Source organism: Vigna radiata, chromosome 11, assembly GCF_000741045.1.
Source record: "Vigna radiata var. radiata cultivar VC1973A chromosome 11, Vradiata_ver6, whole genome shotgun sequence".
Taxonomy (NCBI): Eukaryota; Viridiplantae; Streptophyta; class Magnoliopsida; order Fabales; family Fabaceae; genus Vigna; species Vigna radiata.
Window position 1 is genome coordinate 3,999,433 of NC_028361.1, and position 11,383 is coordinate 4,010,815.

The 11,383-nt window shown below is 34.1% G+C and overlaps 2 protein-coding genes across 2 annotated transcripts; one reads left to right on the forward strand and one right to left on the reverse strand.

Moving 5' to 3' along the window:
* Nucleotides 1-312: 312 nt before the first annotated feature.
* Nucleotides 313-2,258, forward strand: LOC106777469. Its single transcript, XM_014665049.2, has 3 exons — nucleotides 313-465; nucleotides 1,258-1,429; nucleotides 1,518-2,258. Exons 2-3 carry the CDS (start codon nucleotides 1,283-1,285, stop codon nucleotides 1,995-1,997), a joined length of 627 nt encoding a protein of 208 aa, XP_014520535.2. The 5' UTR covers nucleotides 313-465; nucleotides 1,258-1,282; the 3' UTR covers nucleotides 1,998-2,258.
* An 840-nt stretch (nucleotides 2,259-3,098) lies between these two features.
* LOC106778069 (BTB/POZ domain-containing protein At5g67385) lies at nucleotides 3,099-6,573 on the reverse strand. The gene is made up of 5 exons (XM_014665959.2): nucleotides 6,186-6,573; nucleotides 5,994-6,063; nucleotides 5,003-5,617; nucleotides 4,354-4,890; nucleotides 3,099-4,173 (listed from the first exon to the last, which is right to left on the reverse strand). The coding sequence occupies exons 1-5, from the start codon at nucleotides 6,281-6,283 to the stop codon at nucleotides 3,640-3,642; spliced, it is 1,854 nt and encodes a 617-aa protein (XP_014521445.1). The 5' UTR covers nucleotides 6,284-6,573; the 3' UTR covers nucleotides 3,099-3,639.
* Between the last annotated feature and the right edge of the window lie 4,810 nt (nucleotides 6,574-11,383).

Sequence of the window (11,383 nt, forward strand, 5' to 3'; positions counted from 1 at the left end):
TGTCTGGAGTAAACCAAAGCCTTGCGATTCTAAACAATTATACATAAAAAGAACTAATGCTAATGGAGTATAATTTAATATAACCGCGTTGCTGGACCTGTCACATGTCTCAGGTATTTCAGCCATTAAACTTGAATTGCATTGGCCAATGTGCTGGGGTTTGTTTGGCGTGCATCAAACCTCATGCAAATAGCACTTTGATTTCCGTGATTGTCCTTCAGAAAAATCTTAAAGTTTCAGCTGTGATGTAGTATTATATTTAATCTCCAACAGTGTACTCTGACGATTCTGGTATTGGAATGTGAGAAACGAGTGGCAGAGTGTTTCTCTTATAAACAAGGTTGTCGCTGAAGTAGTAGCGAAAGGAATGTCCTCATGCCTTTGCTTGAGAGACTTTTTCTTCTTCTTGTCTTCTTATACAGGACAGAGAGTGTTGTTATATTTTGGGTTCACTCTCACTCACAGGTTAGAGGCTATATTCTATTTCATACAACTTTTTGCATTAGAATTATCTGAATCTGTGTCTGTTAACTTTGTTTTGATTAGTAGAAGGGTTTCATAAATTTAATTAATCCAATGTTCATGATAGAAGTTCTGTTTCATATTATTTTTGAATCTCACCTGCTGCTTGTGAAACTGATGAAAGTCTTTTCGTTCCCATTGGCCCTCTTAATTATTGAGTTTTTCTCCATTTGCATGGCACAAAAGAGCGTGGGAATGTTTGTTTTAATTTGACGATTGTCAGAATTTTTATTATGTCATTGGTTTTATTCTGTTGGATCACAACTCTTTTCTTTTAACTCGGTATTGTCATTTCTTTAAGAGATTGAGGCAACTAAAGCATGGTGATGGAACCCTAATCACAACGTATTGCCAGGCTATAACTCTAATGATATTACACTAAGCAGTTTTAAACTGGTCAAACCAAAAGAAAAGAAAGCATTAGCTTTGTTGTGTATTATATAACAATTTGAAAAATGACATCATGTCTCTATACCTTGATATATGCGTATCATGGTAGGAAAATTCAACAAGAAAAGGTACATCCCAAAATTTATTTATTTTTGTTGGTGAGAATTCATTTATTTCATATAATTGTGGTCCAAAATTGTGGAATGAGATAAGCAATGGATGTTGATGCCATCATTTCTGTATTAGGCTTCAAGGCTACTTTTTTCTCATAGAAAAACATTTTTGATTGATCAAACTACCCTATAAGTTGATATTTTCCTCATTTCAGCTGAACTGTGGTTACAGATATTAATGTGGTGATACCATAAAAATGCATTCTGAACATTCCAACATAAGGAGTTTAGTTAACTTCATCAAAGAAGCTGAACAAATCTCCATGGAGAAGCTTATCAGGCCTTGCGACAAAGAATACATGCGGATGACAATGCTAAAACACCAAGACACTTTCAACGAACAGGTACTTCATCTCTTTCTTTATGTTCCATTGAGCCATTTCTTCTCGATCAGCTTCATTAGAGTATTGAGTGCCCTGAAAATGTTTACAGGTGTATGAACTTCACCGTTTGTATGGGATTCAGAAGATATTGATGAAAAATACGGAAGCCAACAGAGGCATTGAAGTAAACCAACGAGGATGGAACTTAAAAAATGTAATTAGTCTAACTAAACATGGTTGCCATAAAGGGGCACTGAAAAATCATAAATTGAAATTTGATCTTGAAATACCAGTCACTGAGGACATTGCACAATCTGACAGTAATGGAGTTCTAGAGATTATCAACGAGACCGAGATTGAGCTGACACTAGGCCCTTCATGTTACAATCGTAAGAAAGTAGAGACACATCTAACTTCAGGTTCAGCACATAGCTTGTCTTCTTCTTCTACTGGATCCAGTCTTATAAACAAGACAAGATGGAAGACACGTCATAGCAGTCATTCAACTATAGAAGAATTGAAGTGGAGGAGGTATAATTGGTCTTGCCCAGGTGCCACATTCAACCAGAGGGTATCAAAGTGGAATTAGAAACAGTTATGATATTGAAGAACAATTAAAAGAAGAGAAATCGAAGCAGCCACCTTGGCTTTTATGAGTGCTGAGCACGAACACGACCTAAAAATATTCTAAGGTCAATGTATGTATACTTATTTGATGTTCAAGGCTAATTTTGTGAGCGGTGTTTCTTTGAAATTTTCTTCGTAGTTACTAATGGTGAGTGTGTGATTATGTCTTGTATAAATCTTACTTGGTTTTCATGGTTAAAGAAACCAATTATGATTCCGGAATCACACCTATGGTTGATATTTTTTTGGTCTTGTGATATTCAGATTTACATAATTTTACCTCTGAAACCATGAAACATGGAGCTGTGTCTGAGATCACCAAGCCCTTTATTAGCCCCTACCTGATAAAGCAATATATGCCGTCCCCCTAAATTAATCAAATCATTTAATGAAACTCGTATTGATTGCGAAAGCTTCAGTGGATAAAACATGTTCAAGGTTTTTTCAGCTCATGCTCCAATTTTATGCGATTGGAAAAAAAAATCTGCGGATGAGGGGTCATTCCAAGTAGGAGATATGTGACAGATATGTTATGTTGCTTAACGGAAACTCATTAGGTTGGTAAACAGATTTTCTTTCCTCATTAATCTAATTTTTGTTTTCCACGGTGATTCATGAACTTACAAGCCAACAAGAAGTAGGAGATGTAGTTCCTGTCTACCATCAGATGAACAACATATCCTCTTCCGGGTAGTTAACATCTTTTTAACACGTTTTGGCAATGTCTGTCCCAAAAGATGTTTTCACTTACAACATTTCATGCCTTTAGAATATTCATGAATTCGAAACCGAAGCACGATCTCTTTCTTTTCGTCATGATTAGGCTTTAGACACCAGCACCGACAATGCAAGGCTGTCATTTGAACTATTAGTCTATTATTCCCTTTACAGAAGCTTTTTATCTCCAAGGACTTCATAATTTTTACATAGACCCCACCAACTGCAGTTATCAGATTTTGTATTCTTCCAGTGATTTTATGGACCATTTATCTTTATGAAGACATGATCTCACTCCGAGAAGCAGCCCACCTAACTTTTATAGTCTAGTGAATGAATATGAAAGTGCTCTGGGTGATATTTACATTCTTCATTGATGACTTTTTTGAGGGGCTAATCATCACGATTCATTGTCAATGTTGTACGAAATGCAGACGATTTCCATTCCTATCTTTCTCCTGATCACAGTTAATAGTGGAAAATGAATAACTTTACAGAATTATTTTCCACAAGATGCTACGATAATACAAGTGAATGAAATGAAAATCCAATATATTCTGCTATCTGGGATTCTTAACTGATTTAAGCTAGACTGATGGGAAGAATTATGATTCTCGCAATTACTAGCAACGTTAAATTAAGTTTATTATTCTTGTATTGCAGCCTTAGTACAACCCGCCCTAACCAGATTGAAATCAATCCAAGTCTAGAATTATATTTAATTTTCATCAAACTTCAAAACATAGTTCACACCAAAGGATCATGATCTTACAATCTACGCGGGATGAAGATGAAGCAAAAACTTTGAAACACTAATCCTGTATTTTTTTTATCCCCGTGAATTTAAGGAAGAACATTTAATCTGACACCAGGAACTATCAACAGCCTCAGGAAATGGAGTGGCGTCGATTCTTATCTGGCTTAGTGCGACTTTTGCCAAAAGGTGAAACACCATCGGCACGCACAAACGGAGAAAGCCTTCCAAGTTTTTTGGAAACTGAACTTATGAATGATCTTCGAGGCAAAGGAGGTTTATCAGCAGAAGGTGAAACACCCACCGCAGGACTGTTCGCTGCAGATTTAAGTGTCCTGGTCTCAATCTCTTTGAGTCTCATTTTCAATCTCACTAGTTCTAATTTCAGGTCTTCATTTTCTCTTCGTAGAGTAGAGAGCTCATTTGAAACAGGATGAAGTTCAGAGGAGTATACGTTCAGTTTGGAATCAACCGAAGATTCCCCGCTTCCGTTGCCATTCATAGCATCGCGAAGCCGTTGCTGTTCGTAATAGAGAACCTGAACCACGGTTTGGACAGGTAGCCGGTCATTTTGTGCAGCATGTGCACATGCCTCTCGAGATAATTTCTGACAGTCCATCACGCTGCAGACTTTCTTTCTCTCCATGTCACTTACAGTAGGATGAGCCTATGAATAGTCAAATCAAAGTTTTATCAGCTGTAATTCAGAATAAACTTGCGTGTAAATAATTCTATGTCAAAACTGGATTAGTATCATAATTGTTATTAACCAGTGAACAGTACACAAACAAAATATGAAATCAGGAGAATGATTAACTTGATATAGGAAAAGGATTGTGGTCTGAACCTTAAGATAGATGTCTATGGCTCTATAAATCCCATCTTCTGTTGGTCTGGACTGTTCAGGAATTAATTCTGCCAAAGAGGTGAATTTCGGAACTGGTAAATTTCGGTCGGTGGCGATTTCAGCAAGGTAGTTTTCCATTAACTTCCCAACCCGTTCAATATCACTCTGTAGAGGAGAAAAGTATTCATCATCTACATTGTGGACTAAGTGGTTTCCCGTTTGAGATTCTAGGTAATTACTCGTGATCCTCTGCACTGTATCCACGTCAAACAACGTGTCCCCAGTGAAAGAATAGGAAGGAATGAGAAGATCATCTAAAACAGCTTGCCCTAACTGCATGGCCATTCTCTTCTCCAGATCAAGCCTGCAAGCAACCGTAGTCTCAAGATATATTGCTGCCCGGAGCAGCATTGAAAGAAAGCTTACAGAGATCACATTCTTCTCCCTTGGCAAAAGGCTCACGATTGTCTCTAGAACAACCCTCTTTTCATGCTCTTGTCGCGGTTCAATCTTCTTCCTTGCCTTTCCAAACACATCCTGTTCCTCAAAAAAGCAAAAGTTAAGAGTTAAGAACAGAATCCACTAACCAATGTATCCATAACATCATATTTACTTTTAACTCTTCCATCATTCTAGAGAGAGATCTCACCAAACCTCGTAGAGATTTCTGAGCATATAGCATTAGGATGGGACCAATGGCATACTGTTTAAACCCTCTTGCCATCATTGCGATTATAACTCTTTGGAAAATGTCGATTCTGAGCACAATCATGTCTTCAGCCCACCAATCAACTATTGGTTTCTGGTTTGATGCCACGGAAGACACCACTCCCTCAGTGCCACTCTCTCTTCTTGCAGATGAACAGAATTGGCTTTCCTTACATGCTATATATGCAATGGCATCTATGCATCGACTCACCAACTTTGCTCTCTCTGCAATCGGAAGGAGAGTCTCTGAGATGTGCAGAACAGACACGGCCCCTGCAATGGTCTTCAGTGCCACTTCGTTCAAATAAGCATCAGTCCTTCCCACCAAGTTTCCGACCGAATAGTCCTCTGTCATCTCAAGATACTCAGCCACACAGCGTAGCGTGGCAATGTTTTCAACGTTTATTTCGAAGTTTATTCCGTAGCAGAACTTTGCTGCCAGCTCAAATGCTTCTGCTCCACCAGGAACATCAGAGAGTTCGATGAATGAAACGTCAGCATCGTTAGATTCTGAGACGAGTTTCCTAATGTATCCACTCTTGGAGACTAATGGAAACTGCAATTAAAGAAGGAGACGTGTTAGAGAATTCAATATTAGTTTATCAGCAACATAATAAAGCAATTCCATACGCCAAATCATAGCATACACTTTTCTTGTTCCTGACTCCAGTTCTAGTTTTAGGCAGAAATCAAAAAGGTTGGATACGTTAACAAAAAGGCACGTAACCAGTTAACAGTCAATTGAGATGTTCAATCTATTGAACATGCAGAGACTCCTAACGTTCGACATAAACTCAAGAGTCCAATGAGGTCTACAACACGTGAACGAATAACAAGAGTGAGAAATTGTTAGTTTCTTACCATGTTCTTGAAACTATTAGTATTAAGTTTGATATATGTACCAAAGACAGGTGTTTGAATTGATTCGCTACCTTATGTAACGAAAAGGAATCTTCCCCAACTCGAACGTTGACATCACTTGGAATCTCCTGTGAGAAAATCCTGTAATCAAGTATTTCAATTCATAGTTCAGTCTATCCAACAGAAGGCAACAACGTCACAAGAGAAGCACACATTTGAAAAAAACCATTCAAAGCATTACTTTCAGAAGACAAGAAGCATACCATTCACTTGTTCTCTTCATGGCACTAGAAAGAAGCTCCTTCTTCTTCAGAGACAAGTCACCACCAGCAGGTACAGTTTTCTCTGCAAGATCCACCATGGCAGGTACTGATTTTGTAGCTCACGCACGATACTTTTTCTATGTTACAGTCGATGGTGAAGCAGAAAAAGAAAGGAAACAGATTGAATCAGTAATTGTTGAGGTTGAAGGCAATCATTTTTTATGTTTGTAGATTCCTCGTACATTTTCTTCAGGACTAGGAGTATTAAAGGCTTGCTAGAGCAGGGCTCTTTTTTCGTTTTCCTTATTCAAATAAGAACATCAATGCTGAACTGAAAAAGTATTGTGGAATAAACAGGATAGAGAACCTGAACCTCAAATGAGTCTCAAAGCAACGTTAATCCAACAAATGATGCGATGAGAAAATTACGAAAAGAGGGTCTTGTTTTGAATACAACTGTAGGGTAGAGGAAGGAATACGAGGGGTAATATCGACATTATGAACAAGGAAGAGGGGCAAATTGCAAGCATAAAGATGTAGTTAGTGGTGTGTGGTGCATGGTTGGGGAGTTTGTGTGGAAAGGATGAGATCGTTGCATGTTGATTGGCTTGTAACGCCGTTTGTTTCCACGTGGGAAGTTGAATTTCTTTCATATTCCCGTCCACAAACTGTACAGGACCATGGCCCATTTTTTATTTCTTAAAATTATACTTATCAATGTTTATTAATTTTTTATCATTATAATGGTATAAAATCAGACAGAAGTATTTTAAGGTTTAAAAACTGTCGTATTTAAAGATAAACATTGTTTGAAAATATTGTCTTTAAACATGCACGTTCAATATTTAGAAAGAAAACTTTGTTATCTATAATTTTTTATTAAAATAAAAATATAGTATTTCATATACAAAAATATATATTATATATTATATATAACTATTATTTTTAAGTAATTAAAATGTTGTTAATGACGTGAATTGTGAGAGTTTCTTTATTGTTTACAAACTATACTGAAGGGAAAATGATATTTTAACATCATTTTTTGACACTGTTTTAACACTGCACACGTGTTAAAGTGTGGTTGGATGATTTCAAACTAAAAAAATGAACTTTGGTTTTTCTCTTCCAAATATACCCCTACCTCAACTTTTTTAATTTAAAATCGTCCAACCACATTTTGACACGTGTGCAGTGTCAAAATGATGTCAAAAAATGATGTTAAAATATCATTTTCCATACTGAAGCCCCGCTTAAGTATACTTTTCTTTTGGGCCTGTTAGGACATTATGGATAGTTTTGGGCTAACCGAAACCATTCCGTGAAGGGAACAATAATAAAAATTGATGTATAAAAATAAATTGATATATATATATATATATATATATATATATATATATATATATATATATATATATATATATATATATATATATATTTAAATATTTATGATCTAGGAATATAATTTAGTTTTTAAAAATGTATTATATTCCTTATATTATACAATTTGAATTCAACAATTAAATTTAAACACCGATAAATTAACTGATATTTTCTTTCAATTAAATGTAATAAGCATGACGTTCACCGACATAACGTCGAGAAAACCACCAATCTAACCAAGAGTAAATTCCATAAACGAATATTACACTATGATAGAAATACTTATAAATTAATAAAGGTGTTTGAGTTAAAAAAAATGACAATAAAATTTTCTAAAAAAAAACATACTAAAGAACAAAAAAGTCAGTGAAAAATACTCACAAATTTATTTTCTTTTAGATTTTTATTGAATGTGGTGTCATGTCATGTTATTTCATGTTTTACGTTATTGGCTCTCAATGCATTGAATAGTATCTCTTCGTTGCTTCTCTCAAATCATTCAACAAGAACTTGTTTGTTTTCTATTTCAAAAATAAAACTTGCATACGATAATATATAATACATTTTTATTTGTTTATTAGAGTTCGGGTAAAAATTAAATTCATCATGTAACATTGAACCACGTATAAATGTTGAGTTCAAGGAAGAGTTATTCGACACTCCTAAAGTTAAAATAGTGTTATATCTAGCTTTTAACGTGGCTCTATAATTTATATTAAAGATGTTAATTTATGACGTCATAATAAAATTGAGTGAGATATCTTTCAAACCCCTCAATCATATGGTCGCGCATGCCAAATCTTTGTTGCAAACTCTCTTAAAAACCGGAGTTAAAAAATTATTCGAAAATTCCAACACATTATTTTTTTTTACTCCCAAACAAAAGTGTAGCATTATAAGACATAATGGATTATATTGTCAAGATTCCTTAATTGATAAAAATTTAAGGTATAATATGATTTTCATATATTCAAGCTTAGAATATAAATATTTCACTTTATCTAAATGTCTTTATTAGACTTACATTTTTCAATCAAGTCTGTATTATACACTCTATTTTTTCATTAATTGAGTGACATAGATATGATATTGTTTTATCTCATTATCATAGTTAATTTATCTGTATGTTAAAATAAATAAATGTTGAAATAATAAAATTCAAAATTACTTATTATTTTACATAATTTGTCAGATAAATTTATTATATAGATTTAAAAAGAAAAAAGCAACCACATGCATGGTGTAGGGTACGTGTGATACATGATCCAGAAAATTCGATATCGCATAAAGTAACCTAAGCACATAGAAATGAACTTGGAAAAATTGTTCAGTCTCCATCGACTCCCAAAATCACTTCCTTTCCATAAGAAAAAACTGGTGTTGCTTTTTGTTTGCGACGCTTTATTACATAATAATATCTGACAACAGTTTAATACCATCTTCTTGTCCGTGTGTAATTAGTTTATATTAATATTTATGATTATTGTTGTTAATTGTAAAATAATTTTAAACTAATAATAAAATAATACGAAGATAATATTAAAATGTTTTAAGAAAATATTTTCATTATTTTTTTTATTTTTTTATATTAAGTTTGATACAATAATTGGTGGTCTTGATAATAATATAATATTGCCTTCGTACAGATCAAAGTCATAATTTAGTTTTGTGTTTTCACATCATATATGAAAAGGGTCCCTTTTTGAACGCAGACTAATAATCAGATTCTTGATTTTCTTCAATCAAATTAGAGTGATTTCTCTGTCTGACCCTTACGTTATTTGCTTCGGATTCAAACTCCAAATACACATCATGGCCACCCATCAACAAGGTGCTACCCCATTGCAATAACCACTCTAACAAATTAAAATCAAAACATTTATGACCAATTTCGTGTTTGGCATATCGTTCATATCCAAACTTAAATATGAAACTTGAATTTATATGAAGTGAAATTGGAAAATGAAGGCACAATAAACCCTGCGGGTAATCATGTTTGCCAAACAGCTAGCACCATAGATGTGACATATGCGTGTCAGGTCATTCGGGTGTATACTTTAGTCTCAAATTTAGGTGAATTATTTCCATATTGTGTCATTTTTTCATTCGCTTATTGAATCTTTGAGTCATCTTTTCAAATAAGTACTAATAATAAAAACAGGATAGCAAAAAGGAATTAAGTTTATTTTATGTAAATTAAAACGTAATTATCCCTGAGTAAAGATCATTTTTCAACTTATATAGGTTTTTAACATTTTTTGTAAGTTTATTAAACGTTTTACACAAAATGAATCTTTTCTCGAACTAGCTGTCAATACACTAGAAAATAAACTATAGTCGTAATGATCATGGGAGACACGAGAAAACTGTCCCCTTGCCACGTGGGATGCGAGGAATTTTTTTACTTTAACCACAAAATATTTTGTAGTAATTTTTTATATATTTTAATTTATATAAATTTTAGAAATAAATAAATACAGTTATTTTAATTTAAACATATTAATTTCTTTTAATATATAAAAAATAATATTATTAAATTGACTATATATTTATTTATTTATTTTTAAAGTTTAAAAATTAAAATATATGAAATTTCTTATCATAATTATTTTTTTAAATTTACAAAGTTTAGTTACTACATATATTAATTCAAGAAACATTATAAAATGGTTAATAGAATTGAGATTATCAAGGTCAAGGTGAACATTCTCGTTATACAAATGTAAAAATAGTTAGGTTTTCGAAAAGAAGAATTTGACATCTAATAAAATCAAAGTATTCTGATATTTTGATAATATTTTTTAATATTTTTTTATAACACAATAGATATCACTCTTTTATTTGTTTGAATTTATTTTTAAATTTTTATTTAAAATAGATCAATCACAAACTATTACATATATATTGTTAAAAATTTATTTAAAAAAGTTGTTAAATTTTTATTTTCCAAAATTAAAATAACAAACTGATAGTAAATAGACCCAATTACCCCTGTCTAAAATCATGTGAGTTGTCCATCCTTTATCCTGCGTTCGTTTGAAGGAATTATACTGTTCACTCATAAGTGCGAGAGAGGAATTAACCTGTGTTTGCTGTTCGTTTGAGAAGAAAAGTAAGGATCGAAGAGCACGGATTTGCGGGATGGGTGAATTTTGGGTCACCCCCGAAATGAGAAGAGATTTGGAGTGATTTATTATAGGAAAGAGTCTCTTTAACAATTTTTTTTGACAACTTTTTTGACAACGCATCCGTGACAATCTATGATTGGTCCGTTTCAAATATGTTTTTAAACATAAATTCAAACAGACCAATAAAATAATAATAACACGTATCCTGTTATAAAAAAATAAGGAAAATGATACTTTGACAAACGAGATTTGACAAATTTTTGACACCCACTACATGTCAGCGTGTCATTAGTTAGCCTTTAATAAAAAAAAAATTCAAAAATGACGTGGACGGGCAGGGGCAGAAATTGGTTTAACATCCAATTTCCCAAATTGAAATTCATTTGAAGGATTTTGAGAAGGAAACCTAGAGAGAGAGAATGAAACCCTCACGAAACCCTCCCAGCCCTGTCTGTCGTCCCCCTTGCCACCGTCCACCGGAGGTCCACCCACAGCGGCGCCGGCGATCATCTTCTCCGCTCTTCCCACCGACCACCTTGGCGGCTCTTCACGCCGGTCATTCTTCCCGTAACGTACCCTCACGAAACCCTCCCAGCCGTGAGTCGTTCCCCTTGCCACCGTCCACCGGAGGTCCACCCACAGCTGCGCCGGCGATCATCTTCTCCGGTCTTCCCACTCTTCACGCCGGTC

Bases quoted from the DNA above. Each gene is read 5' to 3' on its own strand.
- LOC106778069 (XM_014665959.2), bottom strand. From the start codon at position 6,283: ATGGTGGATCTTGCAGAGAAAACTGTACCTGCTGGTGGTGACTTGTCT. The intron at 6,064-6,185 runs GTATGCTTCTTG...ACTTGATTACAG, and splicing joins ATGAAGAGAACAAGTGAATG to GATTTTCTCACAGGAGATTC. The intron at 4,174-4,353 runs GTTCAGACCACA...GACTATTCATAG, and splicing joins CCATAGACATCTATCTTAAG to GCTCATCCTACTGTAAGTGA.
- LOC106777469 (XM_014665049.2), top strand. From the start codon at position 1,283: ATGCATTCTGAACATTCCAACATAAGGAGTTTAGTTAACTTCATCAAA. The intron at 1,430-1,517 runs GTACTTCATCTC...AAATGTTTACAG, and splicing joins AAGACACTTTCAACGAACAG to GTGTATGAACTTCACCGTTT.